General features: G+C 43.8%; 1 protein-coding gene across 2 annotated transcripts in view; it reads right to left on the bottom strand.

The window, feature by feature from the left end:
• Positions 1 to 19,084, bottom strand: part of PRMT3 (protein arginine methyltransferase 3) — a 196,821-nt gene that overhangs the window by 121,138 nt on the left and 56,599 nt on the right. For both annotated transcript variants that reach the window (XM_072039135.1, XM_072039134.1), the window contains exon 3: positions 13,870 to 14,004. In XM_072039135.1, coding sequence (XP_071895236.1) covers positions 13,870 to 13,907 — 38 coding nt within the window. In that variant the 5' untranslated portion in view covers positions 13,908 to 14,004. The remainder of the gene's footprint in view (positions 1 to 13,869; positions 14,005 to 19,084) is intronic.

Here is a 19,084-nt window from a genome sequence, read left to right as displayed (position 1 = left end):
ACGGTGGCGTGGAGCGAAAGGAGCGGCGCCACACAGACAGCCGTGGGGAGCAGAGCCGTGCCAGTGGTCCGGATTACAGCGCGGGACCCAGCCGTGGCCGTAAAAAAGACGGCAGCGTGATAACCTTGCACGGAAATGAACCGGACAGCGGCGTGGGTCCTAGGCACGGAACCGGACGAGCCCCCGGCGCGGCACCCTGGCCCGAGAACACTCCGAGTGCCAGGCAACCCACGTGGGCAGTCCCGGGAAAGGACTGGCTGCTCCTGCTGCCAAATGCCGTGGAGCCCATGGAGCTGGGTCCAGCCGAAGAGGCAGAGGAAGCAATGGAAGTGGACCCGGCTCCACCAGATCAGACCTGGAACTGCCCCGGCACGGCTTCGCTGTCTACCATCGGACAGCACAAACAGCGGCGCAGGAGTGCCCGCCCGGCTCCCTACTCGTCGCGCCGGCTCCACCCCAAGCATTAGCTTGGGGCCACCGAACAGCACGGACATCCCGCAGGGTCACCTGCAGGATGTCCTGGCAATAAACACCTCTTGCCAATTCTCAGAGGTTGTGAGAGTGCTTCTTTCCCATCCCCCAGCCCTTGCGCGAGAGGTGGCATCTCCTGCACAGAGCCTGGAGGAAGAGCACGAGAGAGGACCCAGCTTCCTTGGGGCTGCTGCGCTGGGGTGACAGGAGCAGTCCCCATGGGTTTGAATCTTTAACACTTGTGAAAATAGACTAAAGGGTGAAAATAGACTAAAGGGTGAAAATATTAGGGTATAAGCAATTATAGGTGGCTAATTTCTTATAATAGAAGTGACTTTCTATATCCGAGTAATTGGAGAAGGCTGAGGTACTCAGCAACTTCTTCACCTCTGTCTGCACTGGCAGACGGCCTTCCCAAGCCTTTCCTTTCCCTGAACCCGTAGATGCAGGCTGGGGGATCAAAGTCCCACCCACTGGAAGTGAAGAGCAGGTTCGAGACCACCTGAAGGATCTGAACAAGTACAAGTCTATGGGACCTGATGACATGAATCCCAAGGTCCTGAGGGAACTGGCTGACGGAGTTGCCAAGCCTCTCTCCGTCATAGTTGAAAAGTCCTGGCACTCAGGCGATGTCACCGGTGAGTGGAAAAATGGAAACTTCATGCCCCTACTCTTCAACAATTAAAACAAAGAATTGAACAAAGAGCACTACCTTTCAACAATTAGAACAATGAGGGGACATTTCTGCTCAGAGAGAGCAGTCAGGCATTGGGACGGGTTACCCGGGGAAGTGGTGGAGTCACCATCCCTGGGGGTGTTCAAGAAAAGTTTGGACCTGGCGCACAGGGACGTGGTTTAGTGGGTGATACTGGTGGTAGGGGGATGGTTGGACCACATGATCTTCAAGGTCTTGTCCAACCTTAAGTTTTCTATGTTTCTATGATTCTATAACTCGAGAAGGCCTTTTCCTAGTCCAACAAATCACGCTATATGCAACCAACATAACAGACCTGTGGAGTATTTCTGTACCAAGACACATACACAGTAGGAATGTGATCATAGTATGCCTCCAGCCACAACAATTAGCATAGGATTCATTATTTTTTTCCAAATTTCAAGAAAAAACAATGACTACTTTTCAAGCTTTGTAAAATTCAAATTGTACTCTCAACTCCTCCTTGAAAACACCTTTGACAAAGTTTCTGCTGTCAAGATTAAGATGGCCAAGGAAATTGATTTTTCATACAGTAAGCCCCATCATCAGAAAACTGGACTGAGAAACAGGTACATTATTAACTTTTTGTTTTTATCAAATTCAACAACAATGGCAGTTGCTCTCTACTCAAACCACAAAAGGGCCCTGCTGATATCAAGAAAAGTCAAGCATTTGGAGGCAGGTCGGACAAGATGATCTGTAGAGGTCCCTTCCAACCTCAACCATTTTGTGACACTGTGACATAAACAATGTATCACGGCTTCTTTGAGAATGGTACATACTTCTCACCCTGCTTCTGACAGCCCAAAAGCTGCATTCCATGGCCTCCAAGATCCTCCAAGGTTTAGTCCATGAAGATGCAGCTACCATGGAAAACTAACACCCAAATAGACTCTTGAGCTTACAAAGATTTGTGTTTATGACATGGACCATTGTGAAAACATCTTGCACATTTTTTTTCCTTAAAAAAAAATAAAAAATAGTAAATATTTAATAACAAAACAAAAATCTGTCATAGTTACTGTTCTGAAGCATTATTACCATCCAAACCACATCTCCTCCTCTTTAAGGATTTCATTATCAATCATGGCTTATAAGTTCTTAAAGAACATGGCAGTAAGAATTCACGTGAACGCACTGTGTAGATGCTGAAATTCCAATTTGCCTCATTTCTATTGCGTGCTTCAGAGCACGCTTTAAGCATCCTTTACATCTCTTCAAGACACAGAAGCACTGTGGTTAACACCTGCAGCACCTGCAGGGCCACTTTCCCTTGGATGAACACATAGCTAAAACATTTCTTATTAGTGCCACACTTAACACCAAGAAGATGCTCAAAGCGAGGGCACGCTGGTGGCAGATACAAAGAACGTGAGGTCCCCAGCACGTCTGCTGCTGCTCTCTCTACATACACACATATATAGATAGAGGCTACCAGCAAGCCTCATTTTGACCTAATTATTGACCATGGCATGCTTTACAGGGCTCCGAGAAACTCTTCTGTCTCACATTTTATTTTGTAGAGGACACAGGGCCTAAGTCCTGCACTCATCCCCATTCCTTTGAAGGCACTTTAGCTGAAGTTGGTTTTCTGTATCACTGAGCGAGAGCAGAAGCAAGCTCCATTTACCTTAGGGAAAAGGAAAAGTACAGCCTTCACCTGGTAGACACAAAAACATTTTATTTTAATTTAAATGTTCTCTTTGACATAAAAGCCACTAACCAGATAGGTTACTAACTGCTGCTATAATGCAATCCAGTATTTATTCCTGCACCGAGGCACTTCCTTCCTAACCAAGTAAAACATTGCTCATCTCGGCCTACCACTGAGAAATCCTGGTGCTGGTATCTACAGCTCCCAGCCCTCCCAGGATAGCTGCACAAAAATTGATGGGACTGAACTTCTGTTCCTCTAAAAAATATATAAATAAATTAAAAAATAAAAAAATAAAAGCACCAATACCAAAATATGCATTTGCATGAGCATGCAGCTCTCCAGAGCTGATTTATACCTTAAAAATAGTTGAAGTGCTGTCTTTTTCTCTCTTGTAAGAAGAGAGCGCTTGAGCCTGTTGATCAAACACATCCCCTGCTTTTCCCTGTTCAGGCACAAGTTTCCAGACTCAGACTCTGAACGTAATTTCTGTTCCTCCCACACCCTGTGCGTGTTGCAGAATTTTACCGTCACATGCCAAACGTGCAGTAAAAATTTCTGCACCTGGGACGGGGAAACCCTGGCTGCACGTACAGACTGGGCGATGAGACGCTGGAGAGCAGCCTAGAAGAGAGGGATCTGGGGGTCGTGGTAGACAGCAAGTTGAATATGAGCCGGCAGTGTGCCCTGGCAGCCAGGAGGGCCAACCGTGTCCTGGGGTGCATCAAGCACGGCACCGCTTGTAGGTCGAGGGAGGTGATTGTCCCGCTCTACTCTGCGCTGGTGCGGCCTCACCTCGAGTACTGTGTGCAGTTCTGGGCACCACAGTATAAAAAGGACATGAAACTGTTGGAGAGTGTCCAGAGGAGGGCTACGAAGATGGTGAAAGGCCTGGAGGGGAAGACATACGAGGAACGGCTGAGGGCACTGGGCCTGTTCAGCCTGGAGAAGAGGAGGCTGAGGGGAGACCTCATCGCAGTCTACAACTTCCTCGTAAGGGGGTGTCGAGAGGCAGGAGACCTTTTCTCCATTAACACCAGTGACAAGACCCGCGGGAACGGGGTTAAGCTGAGGCAGGGGAAATTTAGGCTTGACTCAGGAGGGGGTTCTTCACAGAGAGGGTGGTTGCACACTGGAACAGGCTCCCCAGGGAAGTGGTCACTGCACCGAGCCTGTCTGAATTTAAGAAGAGATTGGACTGTGCACTTAGTCACATGGTCTGAACTTTTGGGTAGACCTGTGCGGTGTCAAGAGTTGGACTTGATGATCCTTAAGGGTCCCTTCCAACTCAGGATATTCTATGATTCTATGAACTTTTGCAAGTTATTAACAGTCATGATGGGTACTTCAGTTTTGACTGCTTTAGCCTTTTGAATCGGCCTGTTTTGGTTTTGTTGGTGTTGTTTTCTTTTGTTCATGAGAGATCCTAACCCTGGGAGATCTGGAGAAAAACGGGTTGAGGCAGGATCCCATGGGGCAGCCCTTCTCTCTGGCAGGCCAAATGGCTCGGGGGAGCCAGCCCCAGAAAAGGGGCCCTCAGCCCCCCAACCCTCCTCCTTCCTCCACGCGAGGGCATCTTGTAGGCTGCTCCCAACACAGCCACCTTGGGCCACTCCATCACAGAGCCTGGCTGAGGTCACAGTGGCCACCCCTGCCCCAGGCCCTATAAAAGGGCCCCCCTGCCACTGGCCCGCCACTCGCTGAGCTTCGAGGCCCTCTGACTGCCAGCTGGTGCTGCAGGAAGAAGAGCAGGAGCAAGGAGGCGAGAGGCAGCCTTCATTGGCGTGCACGAGCAGCAATGCTGTCCGGGCAAGAGCCAAGAAAAAAGGCAGCTAATGAGAAAGAGAAGTATCATGGGCAAAGGGATCGCGCCTATGGCACAAGAAACACCAGTGCCCGCGACACCTCAGGCGTGCAGCCCATGTACTCTTATTATCAGCGGTACCACTGGCACCGCGAGGACGCGGGGAACAGGCCACCCCGTCAGCTGTACAGTGACAGGGGGCCTGGGCCTTCCCGGTGTCACAACGGTGGCGTGGAGCGAAAGGAGCGGCGCCACACAGACAGCCGTGGGGAGCAGAGCCGTGCCAGTGGTCCGGATTACAGCGCGGGACCCAGCCGTGGCCGTAAAAAAGACGGCAGCGTGATAACCTTGCACGGAAATGAACCGGACAGCGGCGTGGGTCCTAGGCACGGAACCGGACGAGCCCCCGGCGCGGCACCCTGGCCCGAGAACACTCCGAGTGCCAGGCAACCCACGTGGGCAGTCCCGGGAAAGGACTGGCTGCTCCTGCTGCCAAATGCCGTGGAGCCCATGGAGCTGGGTCCAGCCGAAGAGGCAGAGGAAGCAATGGAAGTGGACCCGGCTCCACCAGATCAGACCTGGAACTGCCCCGGCACGGCTTCGCTGTCTACCATCGGACAGCACAAACAGCGGCGCAGGAGTGCCCGCCCGGCTCCCTACTCGTCGCGCCGGCTCCACCCCAAGCATTAGCTTGGGGCCACCGAACAGCACGGACATCCCGCAGGGTCACCTGCAGGATGTCCTGGCAATAAACACCTCTTGCCAATTCTCAGAGGTTGTGAGAGTGCTTCTTTCCCATCCCCCAGCCCTTGCGCGAGAGGTGGCATCTCCTGCACAGAGCCTGGAGGAAGAGCACGAGAGAGGACCCAGCTTCCTTGGGGCTGCTGCGCTGGGGTGACAGGAGCAGTCCCCATGGGTTTGAATCTTTAACACTTGTGAAAATAGACTAAAGGGTGAAAATAGACTAAAGGGTGAAAATATTAGGGTATAAGCAATTATAGGTGGCTAATTTCTTATAATAGAAGTGACTTTCTATATCCGAGTAATTGGAGAAGGCTGAGGTACTCAGCAACTTCTTCACCTCTGTCTGCACTGGCAGACGGCCTTCCCAAGCCTTTCCTTTCCCTGAACCCGTAGATGCAGGCTGGGGGATCAAAGTCCCACCCACTGGAAGTGAAGAGCAGGTTCGAGACCACCTGAAGGATCTGAACAAGTACAAGTCTATGGGACCTGATGACATGAATCCCAAGGTCCTGAGGGAACTGGCTGACGGAGTTGCCAAGCCTCTCTCTGTCATAGTTGAAAAGTCCTGGCACTCAGGCGATGTCACCGGTGAGTGGAAAAATGGAAACTTCATGCCCCTACTCTTCAACAATTAAAACAAAGAATTGAACAAAGAGCACTACCTTTCAACAATTAGAACAATGAGGGGACATTTCTGCTCAGAGAGAGCAGTCAGGCATTGGGACGGGTTACCCGGGGAAGTGGTGGAGTCACCATCCCTGGGGGTGTTCAAGAAAAGTTTGGACCTGGCGCACAGGGACGTGGTTTAGTGGGTGATACTGGTGGTAGGGGGATGGTTGGACCACATGATCTTCAAGGTCTTGTCCAACCTTAAGTTTTCTATGTTTCTATGATTCTATAACTCGAGAAGGCCTTTTCCTAGTCCAACAAATCACGCTATATGCAACCAACATAACAGACCTGTGGAGTATTTCTGTACCAAGACACATACACAGTAGGAATGTGATCATAGTATGCCTCCAGCCACAACAATTAGCATAGGATTCATTATTTTTTTCCAAATTTCAAGAAAAAACAATGACTACTTTTCAAGCTTTGTAAAATTCAAATTGTACTCTCAACTCCTCCTTGAAAACACCTTTGACAAAGTTTCTGCTGTCAAGATTAAGATGGCCAAGGAAATTGATTTTTCATACAGTAAGCCCCATCATCAGAAAACTGGACTGAGAAACAGGTACATTATTAACTTTTTGTTTTTATCAAATTCAACAACAATGGCAGTTGCTCTCTACTCAAACCACAAAAGGGCCCTGCTGATATCAAGAAAAGTCAAGCATTTGGAGGCAGGTCGGACAAGATGATCTGTAGAGGTCCCTTCCAACCTCAACCATTTTGTGACACTGTGACATAAACAATGTATCACGGCTTCTTTGAGAATGGTACATACTTCTCACCCTGCTTCTGACAGCCCAAAAGCTGCATTCCATGGCCTCCAAGATCCTCCAAGGTTTAGTCCATGAAGATGCAGCTACCATGGAAAACTAACACCCAAATAGACTCTTGAGCTTACAAAGATTTGTGTTTATGACATGGACCATTGTGAAAACATCTTGCACATTTTTTTTCCTTAAAAAAAAAATAAAAAAATAGTAAATATTTAATAACAAAACAAAAATCTGTCATAGTTACTGTTCTGAAGCATTATTACCATCCAAACCACATCTCCTCCTCTTCAAGGATTTCATTATCAATCATGGCTTATAAGTTCTTAAAGAACATGGCAGTAAGAATTCACGTGAACGCACTGTGTAGATGTTGAAATTCCAATTTGCCTCATTTCTATTGCGTGCTTCAGAGCACGCTTTAAGCATCCTTTACATCTCTTCAAGACACAGAAGCACTGTGGTTAACACCTGCAGCACCTGCAGGGCCACTTTCCCTTGGATGAACACATAGCTAAAACATTTCTTATTAGTGCCACACTTAACACCAAGAAGATGCTCAAAGCGAGGGCACGCTGGTGGCAGATACAAAGAACGTGAGGTCCCCAGCACGTCTGCTGCTGCTCTCTCTACATACACACATATATAGATAGAGGCTACCAGCAAGCCTCATTTTGACCTAATTATTGACCATGGCATGCTTTACAGGGCTCCGAGAAACTCTTCTGTCTCACATTTTATTTTGTAGAGGACACAGGGCCTAAGTCCTGCACTCATCCCCATTCCTTTGAAGGCACTTTAGCTGAAGTTGGTTTTCTGTATCACTGAGCGAGAGCAGAAGCAAGCTCCATTTACCTTAGGGAAAAGGAAAAGTACAGCCTTCACCTGGTAGACACAAAAACATTTTATTTTAATTTAAATGTTCTCTTTGACATAAAAGCCACTAACCAGATAGGTTACTAACTGCTGCTATAATGCAATCCAGTATTTATTCCTGCACCGAGGCACTTCCTTCCTAACCAAGTAAAACATTGCTCATCTCGGCCTACCACTGAGAAATCCTGGTGCTGGTATCTACAGCTCCCAGCCCTCCCAGGATAGCTGCACAAAAATTGATGGGACTGAACTTCTGTTCCTCTAAAAAATATATAAATAAATTAAAAAATAAAAAAATAAAAGCACCAATACCAAAATATGCATTTGCATGAGCATGCAGCTCTCCAGAGCTGATTTATACCTTAAAAATAGTTGAAGTGCTGTCTTTTTCTCTCTTGTAAGAAGAGAGCGCTTGAGCCTGTTGATCAAACACATCCCCTGCTTTTCCCTGTTCAGGCACAAGTTTCCAGACTCAGACTCTGAACGTAATTTCTGTTCCTCCCACACCCTGTGCGTGTTGCAGAATTTTACCGTCACATGCCAAACGTGCAGTAAAAATTTCTGCACCTGGGACGGGGAAACCCTGGCTGCACGTACAGACTGGGCGATGAGACGCTGGAGAGCAGCCTAGAAGAGAGGGATCTGGGGGTCGTGGTAGACAGCAAGTTGAATATGAGCCGGCAGTGTGCCCTGGCAGCCAGGAGGGCCAACCGTGTCCTGGGGTGCATCAAGCACGGCACCGCTTGTAGGTCGAGGGAGGTGATTGTCCCGCTCTACTCTGCGCTGGTGCGGCCTCACCTCGAGTACTGTGTGCAGTTCTGGGCACCACAGTATAAAAAGGACATGAAACTGTTGGAGAGTGTCCAGAGGAGGGCTACGAAGATGGTGAAAGGCCTGGAGGGGAAGACGTACGAGGAACGGCTGAGGGCACTGGGCCTGTTCAGCCTGGAGAAGAGGAGGCTGAGGGGAGACCTCATCGCAGTCTACAACTTCCTCGTAAGGGGGTGTCAAGAGGCAGGAGACCTTTTCTCCATTAACACCAGTGACAAGACCCGCGGGAACGGGGTTAAGCTGAGGCAGGGGAAATTTAGGCTTGACTCAGGAGGGGGTTCTTCACAGAGAGGGTGGTTGCACACTGGAACAGGCTCCCCAGGGAAGTGGTCACTGCACCGAGCCTGTCTGAATTTAAGAAGAGATTGGACTGTGCACTTAGTCACATGGTCTGAACTTTTGGGTAGACCTGTGCGGTGTCAAGAGTTGGACTTGATGATCCTTAAGGGTCCCTTCCAACTCAGGATATTCTATGATTCTCCTAACCCCAAGCAACTCTTTTGGGCTTTGCATGGTCCTTTACATCAGTAGTTTCTTTTATAGGTATCAAAGAGTGGAAGAACCTCTTCTATGGTGCAGCCACTGGTACCTAAAACTAAACAGTTTTTCTGCAGCTTTTCAACTGCATGCTTTTTAACCCCAAAGGTGAATCAACACCGTAGGCTGATTTTATTGCTTGTTATTAAACTACAGTCACGCTTTGTAGTCTAAGCCTGAAGTCAAGACCTTGACTATGCTAAGCAGAAGGACAGAACAAGAGGAGTGCCCTTGAGACAAAGAGTGGGATAGCCAGTTAGAGCAAGCCCATGGTTTTGGATCATTTACCTGTCAATCAGCTGTCAAAACACTGTTAGTTATTTTCTGTCAGAACTTCATTGCTCCTTACTACACTTTCCCTTCTACAGGGAAGATAGGAGGTGTGACAAGGTCGCAGACTTAACCCCAGACACAGACCCCTTTCTCATCCCTTTCCTTGCACTCGAGCCAAGTGCCAAAGGGTGCAGCTGACTCCGAGGAGACGTGGGCCTGGGGAGCTCGTATGTGCCTGCAGACACTGTACTGCATCTACCTAAAACAGAATTAACCAATGCTGGGGGAAAAAAAGGCTTTTTGGGGAACAATACACGGATTTGAAAAGTTTGAGTTTAGCTGAACACACACTTGCATTATTTAACACACGTTCACCCCTTGTTCTGCCGGCTCTGTCCCCACCATTTACTGCTAAACAGGTCCCTTATCTTTATTGATCACTTAATTTATCTTTTCTTAACTCCCCTTGCTCCGTCTGGTGCCGTGTGTCCAAGGTATTGAGGCTAAACATCCGTCTGTTCATACTGTCGTGACTGGTTTGCCTTTGAAAGAATAGGGGGAGCAGGTGGTGTGACTAAGTAGACCCTCAACAGAATAGGGGCACCATTGCTGTGTCCTGTCCCAACCTGCCAGCGATTCCCCACCCTCCCAACTGTTCCACATTAAAGCAGTCAACTGTGGCTTTACAGTCCAAGTTTTACACAACTGTTTTACAAACCAGGAAGAATTTCTTTTGTTGAAAACCTTTTGTCAGGCAGCACAGAATGGGGGGGTAGCGGGGTAGAAGCAGTGCAGAAAGCCCGTTCTGAGGCTGAGTGCATTTTAATGTGTATGTAGATATACACCACGCGATGTGCCGAGCCGCTGAGCCCGTTCTGGCCGTACTGCCGGGCTGCTTTTAAGCTCTCTTTCAAAGCAGTTGCACAATGTACCTTTCACATATATCCATCCTTTTAATTTTCAGGGGGGGTACTACTAAAGAAATATGTTGATGGCACATTTCTGGCTTATTAGAGCAAGTAAGACTGGAAACAACCTAATAAAATAACTCCTGTAAATTGTGTGTTTTGTTTTTTCCTGAATAAACATACAATGTCCGTTTTTCAGTGTTGCCAAATGAATAGAAATCCATCTAACCGGATAGATAGCCCCGAAGAAAAGTCCAGATGATGCTTCAAGCACATTCCAGTTTCTGAGTAATCTCACTGCAGGCACCATGCTGCTTCTCATCTCCTACACCGCAATTCCTCACAGGCTTCAGCGGCACTTATTTCAATCCCCATTTAGGAAAGCACTCCAACATGTGGGTTATCTCTGAGATAACGTAACCTGAAACAGCCTGGTCCATGAGAGACAACACTCGGGAACTCACAAAACTGAACCCAGAAAGAGCAAATACTTCTTACAGCTGCAAAACTCATCTGGTATCACCACCAGAGCGCTACAAATACTTGCAAGCAAAAGCCAAACTTGCCAAATTCTTCTGGCTTGCTTTTTTTCCCTCCTCTCTGTGAGAATTTGTTAACTGGACCATTCACTTTTTTTTTTTTTCAAGCAGAAAATTCCATAATTTTCCCTGTTTTCAAAGGAAAAAAAAAAAAAGCATATTCTTATTTGCATCTTGAGTTCCTTTCCACAGGCAAAAATGTACTGAAAGCTCTGTTTCAGGCAAAACTGCAAACCAAGGGAGAGAGATCCCCCTCCCTTTTTTTTTTTAACGTCTTGTAGTCAATCACTCAAATCTTATAACTGCAGAGAGAAAAAAAAAAAAAAAAGAGAAAGAAAGAAAAAATAGGAAAAAAAGGAGAAAAATTGGCTTCTTTCTTTCCTTTGGGGACTTCTGTGTCTCCTGCTACCCTCCCCCTCGCTATCAAACTGCAAAAGAAAGACAAAAGCTGAGACCCTGCTCCTGCAGTAGTCAAAGGCAAAATTTCTGTGGGGCCCGAATTTCACCCGAGCTGCTGAGTCCTGCAGCGACCAGAGAAATCAGGGACTGCTGCCCAAGGAAGAAAGGATCCCCATTTACTACAGGACTGCTAGGAAAGGACTGGGAATTCCTCATACTAAAAGCTTTTCTGCTAGGAGCCTGATCCTCTCAAATAAGCAAGTAACTGACTTTTCAGTTCAACTGATACAAAGAGTACAGTTTAGATTTATTTTTTAGCTTCTTCATTAATATATATATATATATATCTTCAGAGATAAAATGAAATATTTCAAAATAATATTTATTTATTCATTTATTTTAAGAGAGAAGGGAGGGGGTGGAGGGGGAGATAACAAAAGGGAATGGCTGTGTTGAGAGAAATGTTGATATGTCTACAGCCCCTTCAGTAACCTGGTGGTTAGATCCCTCAGAGGACTCAGTTTAAATTCTTCCTTTCCTTGAAAGGCCCTGACGGCCTTCTAAAAAAGCACTAAAACTACCAAGCAGTACGAAGACATGGAGAGTCTGTGATTGCCAATTGCTCATATTAATGCAATTCTATTATGCATTAAAAAAAAAATCAATGGTCCTTTGAAGCTGGCATCCAGAGTATCTATTCTCTGAGATCAGTGTCTTAATCATGAGGTTCATCAATTCGTATTTTACATTTCCTATCTCACTCAATATTCATTTAATACACAGTGAAACACCACCTACAAGAAAGAAGGGAAGCTCACCTCCTCTCCCCTGTCCCCTCCATTGTTTTACGCCAGTCACTATTGTAGAAGGGAGACAGGGATTTGCTTTTCCCATATCAAGGAGAACACTGAAAAATCTGGACTAATAAAAAGAAAAAAATAATCTCCAAAAACCTGAATAAGTATCCTGTCACACAATGATGGATCAAAAGGGATCACCATAGCTTATTTTCAGTGAAAACCGTATCTCAAGTGCAGCAAGCATTTCAAACAATTTCTTAACAACCAGGACTATTCGGCAGCCAAACTGGTAAACAGTAATACAACACAAAACAAATTCTCCAGACCTAAAAATGGCAACTAAGGAAACAAGGGTAAGCATCACCAAAAATGCAACACTCAGAGTTTTGCCCCCGCCCAAAAAAAAAAAAATCTTCTAAAACATTTTCACAGCAGGAAAAAGAGAAATATTTTAGTACTGTAGAGAGGCAGAAAAAGAGGATATTAACTTATTTAGATCTCTCAATATTATCTCAAACACTGTGGCTATATGTCTTGAGATAACATGCCCTACATCTCTTCTCATTTCGAAGATATTGATTGCATACCTACTTCAGAACAACTGTCACAAATATGGCAGTATCTGTAAATCACTGCACTGCCTTTGCATTGTAAAAATCAGGAGAACCTTTAAAAACACTTTAAAGATTAGAAAATAATTCTGCATCATTCATTTGAATATTGTATATGATATCTCTACTACTGCATCAAAAAAAACCTAACTTCTTAAATTCTGACTTGCTTTTCTTCAATGTGTATATGAATTTTCAAAACAAACTGCGTACAACATTCAGAAGACAGTTGTAAAAACAACTGTGGAGTCCACAATCACTGTATTTCACCTGCTCTTGCATGTTAGTTTATGTCTCTAGCATCTCTTCGTCTACAGACATATATGAAGAACTACCAAACCAGTTAAGAATTAATCCTTATGTTATGCTAAGGAGAGAGAACAAAATGGTTAGGTAGAAAAACTGGGAAACTACACAGTAGATGACACAGTGCTCCAAGTGACCTGCAACCTGAACTAGATCACAAACGATCTAATGAGATCTGAAAAGAGCCTCTTGGTCTTTCCAATCCTTGATGGGCATTTGTCTACGTCACAAAAGCCACAATACCTTTTGGCACAATTTGTCAGAACTGACATTTTCAGAGAGGCTTATTGCTGGTAAGGCACAGATGTTATAGGTCAGAATAAACTGTACTGGCAGATTTGCTGTAGACAAGGTTAAATGGCAACAGGCAAAGCTGTCTAGAATCAGTAGTGTTCCCTTTCCAAGAAAAATCGAACCAAACTAGTGAAATATCCCAGCAGACGGATCGAGGAAATGTGATTTTCCAAGACAGTCAGATATAGGCACCTGTTTATTCAGAGGCAATAACAAGTTTCCTGCACTAGCATATGCAGCCCTCAAAATATTTTGTGGATCTTGCTGCTTCTGTGAAACTGTTGTCACTTCGTGCATACATCAGACTTGATTTCACTTGCTTGAAAGTCGTGTATTGATACCCTTGATATACATAATGCCTTCATTTTACTTTCCAAGTGACTGAACAAAATTAAAAGGAGAGGGGAAAAAAATCATATCTTCCACTTACCCTAATGCAAATGTAATATTTGTGTAATTGTGTATAATCATTTAAAGTATAATTTAATACATCCCTTTAACAACCCACAAATTATCACTTGACAACTAGAAATAATAGGTCTTTTTGTTAAAAACAGAAAGCATGTGAAGACTAAAGGTTAAACAGGTCTTTTCATCATGATAAATCACTGGTTAATGAGCCTGGTATTGTTGGGTATTATACTTGCTCACTTTAATGCCATTACCTTCTGGTTGTAAAGCTGACACTACTAATGATCTTCATTCTTTGAACTTTTCCACAATATTGACTGGTTGCATAGAGCAGATGTTACTTGGATTTGACTGCAAAAGTGGCAATTCTTCTGAAGCCTGAAGTAGCCCTGAAAAGAACGATACAGAACGTATTTTGATATCTCTAAGTCAAAAGAGATTCTTCGCCAAGCTATTGCTCTGCAGTTTCTCTCTATAACACAAGCATCAGTCTTAGACAGGATAAATACCCTTCATCTATTTTCTGCAGCCCATTTTTATGAAAGGAAGTTGTAATAACATAGTGAACCAACACAAGGAAATTCTCATCTAGGCTCTGCTGTTGGACCAGTAACGGCTTCTACACCACTGCAAGCACAAGCGAAAAACTTCTCAGCCCTGTATTTATTTCACACCTTCTCTTGGTCTTGACTGCAGGACACTGAGATAGACAGGAGGGTATTAGCGTGCCAAGTGCCGACAAAGCAGGATGCAGAAGGCCCATGTGCATGTATTTTTATATATCCACATCCACCCCTTTCTATTCCAGGGGGAAGGAGGCCCAGCAGACTCCATTTCTTCTCCAGTAGGTGGTTAGAAGCAGCAAGTAGTTACTCGACACCTCTTTAACATATGAGGTCTGTCTTTATTTGTGTGATGGACTAGGTTCCAATAAACTCAAACTGCCTTGGGAGCAAGACAGAAGACAATGGCAGAAAGCAGGGATAGCTGTGTTTAGTTTAAACCTGATGCAACGTGGAAGCTCTGCGTTCTTTTCACTTTCTGACCTTGCCCTTTTCTTGCACCTCTTCTTGCTCTGCTCCTTCTACGCTTTATATTTAGAAAATGTGGACCACAAGGCTAAATTCAGACATTAGGAAGGCAGGGGTAATTTTGTGCCAAGTTACTTAAAGTTCTGGGCCAGAAAGATTGTGGTGGAAGGTAGAACAGGAATTGGGATGTCTGAACTCACCACCCCAGAAAGTTAAAGCTCAAACTGTTACACCCTTCACGCACACAGTCGTTCTATAGCTTTGTGCAACAGCAAGCACAAAAGGGTTAGTTTTTCATTTCTTTCAGTGAGATTTAGGAGAGTAGGAAGAATGAAGATGTGGTAGGTTTCATAAATACCATTCTGATTATTGAGTTAGGTTTCACATGAGGCAAATGAAAAATATGAGCAATTTATCTAAAGAAACTAAGTTTTAAAACATCTGTAGTAAGATGCAAATCCAAGATCCAAAAGGCATTGTACTCACTGGTACATAGAAAATTCTGAATTTCCTAGGGGATTCATGAAAGTTTAAACCTGAAGGTTTAATCCTTAATGTGCTTGAGCAGGTTACAAAAAGTTTCAGTAACATTAACTTCACAATATAAAAAAGTGAACTTGAACATATTTCCTGCCTCTTACCTCTGGTTCTATTTACCTCATTTGGATTGCGAGAGATATTTTTCACATAATACATCCATCACATCAACACACAAGGCTATCTAAGCTGCAAAGAGGGTTCCTCAATGAAAGAATTTAGAGTCTCTCGCATATAGAATAGAATTGTGAGCCCGAACAAGTCAGCTAAAGCCTCAATAAAATGAACATTTCACTTGAGAAATAATTAGGTAGGCATGATTTAATGGACAAAAAAGGAGAATATGGTCTTTAATAACCCCACATAGTGCAACCTAAATATTTCTCATCTGAGAGGTGTTACCTTGAATAGTATAATATACTTGTGCCTGGTATGGGGCCTGTCCTAGGGTCAGAATAAAACTGCCACTTGTTTCAGCTTGCAGCTAGGGGGAGAAAGCATTAAAACATTTCCCAAGTTGATGTTTTATGTTTATATATAAACATGTAAATACACACACACACACATATATATATATCTAAATATTTGAACAATCATAACTACAGTCTTACAAAACCCAGCTCAGCTTACACTCTAAATATAAATATTCTCATACTCAGAATTTATCAAAACATACAGAACACAAACTTTGACTTAAAGTATAGCTACTTCCTAGCACAGTCAAATTTTTTCTGTTAGTGTTTACAAAGTGTCTTTTTCATTATGTGCAAATTGGCCTAAGTAGTTTGAAAGGCATGTTTTTGATAAAAAAAGACTTTCTAGAAATCATTTTTACTGTGGAGAGCATCAAAAGCGTATAGTGGTTTGTTTTGTTTTTCCTTTGACTTGTCAATTGAAATATTTTGCATTTTATCGATAAAATAATAAAGAGTAGTTATGACTACCTTGGGAAAAGAAGACCTTTTAATATTGTGGACTACAAACAAATTCTGCATGTATTTTAAGATTGCTCTCCAACCAGTTGCAGTATATTTTGTGATGCTGGTATTGCAAGCTGCTTTCTCCCTCTCCGTCGCCTTCTAAGGCAGCCCTTATTTTTGCCATAAAAAAGGCTTTCATTTTGAAAAGCTATTTCAGATATTTTTAATGGATGAGATGCAAGACTAGTGGCTGAACATCTGCACTCGTTTGGACACTGAGATATAGTTTATTACCATGTAATCAGAGCAATTCTGCAGTACTTGGGCTACTAAAAATCACGAGTAGCGGTAAATACTTCAGCACAAGCTAATGCAAATTATCCAAGAAAGGCTTTGTTAGACAAACAGTATTTACCCCAGAGACAGACCCATTGTATCAGTTTCACAGAGACAGTGAATAACTTCTTTAATCAAAGGTACTGCCTCATTCCATGTTTCTACATCTACATCCAAAGTAGCTCCACAGATCGATTTGTGTGTCTGTATGGTGAAAAACAGAACTGTGCACCCAGTAATTTCACAGAAGCTGTGTAACTTCCCCTTGGGGTCTGCTCTCTCTCACGGAAAATCCTCTTTCTCAGAATCCTCATTGTGAGATCCTCATCAGATCTACAATTTAAGCAGTCGTATTTGACTTCATTCTCATTCCAATCCAATGCATCAAGCCCACAGTTCCCGCTTAACTTGCCTCCCAAAGTCAAAATTAGACTCCCAGTTAGAGTAGTATGCTTATATAAAACTGTAACAAGCAACACCTTGACTGACCTATCTCATTTCACTATTACTTTAAGCGGCAGAACTCTCATTTGCAAGGAAAAATTCTATATAAAAATCTTTTTTTTTCCCCCTAAATTGCAATACAACATTCAGTATGAACATAGAACGATGATGTAAAGTATTCATTTAACATATTTTCACATGCATTATCCAGGAGTTACGTAGAGAAGTCTGGAAAAGCTCTGGTATGGCAGCAGAATTGTCTGAAAATGCAGACAGGCAATTCAACAGAAACTTTTCCCCAGAATACATCCCTACACACACACATTCACGCAGCCTCCTCTGCCTATCATCCCCTATTCCTTGACCACATTCACCTCCACCAGCCCTTTGCCTTTGACCTCTCTCTGCCACTGCCTCTGATTTTGTATTTGTTTTCTGAGGACATATTATCAATCACTTTTAAGTACCTTTAATCGGGACATTTAACCTAAACGTGTGAAAGTAGTGGATCCTTCCACCCAAAGGAAAAATAAGTTATTGCAAAGAACTTTTGGTTTATATCCCTTAAGATACTAAAGACAAAATGGGAAAAAAAAATAAAAAAAATAAAAAAAGGAAGATAAAGAAGTTGCAAACATTCTAGTTGCCAGAATTTGCATTAGGTTTGAAGTGCCTGATAGCATTATCCACGTTGATAACCAACAAACCAAGACTTCTGCTTAGAAAAGTTCAAGTGCTGGTGTCAGCTAATTTCTCTTGTACCAAAATGTTGCATTTTATTTCCGCTGATTAGCATAAAATTGTTCCCATTGTCTCAGCTACAGAGGCACACAATGGTGCTAAAGATCCCTGCAGTGGGGAGTTTCTGCATGTTTCCAGCTCCTGGCTTTGCTTTTGAATTCATTAGCCACAGGAGCACCGCATGCTCTGTGTTGGATTTCCATATTTACAGCAAGAGAAATACTAGTTTTCACTGGTAACTCCCTGAATATTTTAATTACATGCCTTCAGCTGTCAGGGGAATTATTTTTCATCACCTAATGATGCGGCCGAGGCCATAATATGCCTCTGTAACATTTTATTTTTTTTTTTAAATCTAAATACCTATCTTCATCTGCCCATATCTGGTACACAAACAACTTTCTATAATGTGACTATACTTAAAGTCTCTCAGTCATAAGAAAATTGTGTATATATGTAAGAAAAGGAAACAAAAAACCACACACCTAACTACCATTGTGAAGCATTCAAAAAGGTTTCAAAACTAAGTGCCAATAATTATTTTGCTCCCCTTCCTCTCTTTATAGCTGCTTCATTTCTTCTGTTTATGTCCTACTGCATTTCCACCTACCTACTTTGAGTTGCTCTCAATTTCATTATTATGGAAAAGCATTATTATCTGTAAAAGAAATGGAGAAGTGCTTCACTTCTCCCTGCCTGTGATGAGCTCTGCAGCCAGTCCCGCATCCCCCCAGGGAGAAGCAAGGAAGGAGGAGCTCCTCATGGAGGATTAGGGAGGGAGAAACCCTGATTTTTTGCCCTAACAAATCTCGTTCTTGGCTCTGTTAACTCCTGCTGGCTGCAGCTGTCCTGGCAGATCATCCCACCCGAGACCGCGATACATCCAGAGGGAAACGAGCAGTGAAAAATCCCCTCCGTAAGTAACTGTAGAGGACTAAGTGCTGTGAAAGAAGCACTCCAGCCAAACTCCTGATGTTTTATGACTCTCTCCGTTACTTGGCACTGGGCTTTTTGATACCTTTTCTGGTGCATTAACAAGAAAACATTCATTGCAGAGGTTTTACAGATTTCCACCCCAAATCAGATCTGACAGCTGTTCCACTTAAAATAGGAATAAGGGGCTCAAAATGAAGAGCTCAGATTTTGTCTCCCAGCTCTCTGTGTAACACCAGTATGCTAGTACTGCCCTCACTGGACTTTACCAGATGCATACCACAGAACATGAGATCAAAAGTCCCCCCTTGGCACACCTGATAATTTCAATTAGTAAAACAATTAGGTCAACAATTATATCGATCGGCTGTCTTTCAGCTGCATATTATTTTAAGTATGGTTCTCTAGGGAATCTGTGCTTTCCCTTTTCCCTCTAATGTAAAGGAAAATAATCTGGGTCAGTAGCTGCATTTTTCAACTAGCAAAATCATTCAAAATGTGTAAATATTGCTCTGTGTGATACCCGT

Source organism: Anas platyrhynchos, chromosome 5 (genome assembly GCF_047663525.1).
Source record: "Anas platyrhynchos isolate ZD024472 breed Pekin duck chromosome 5, IASCAAS_PekinDuck_T2T, whole genome shotgun sequence".
Classification (NCBI taxonomy): domain Eukaryota; kingdom Metazoa; phylum Chordata; class Aves; order Anseriformes; family Anatidae; genus Anas; species Anas platyrhynchos.
The sequence above is the reverse complement of the archived record's forward strand: the minus strand, read 5'-3'. Positions and strand labels throughout refer to the sequence as shown.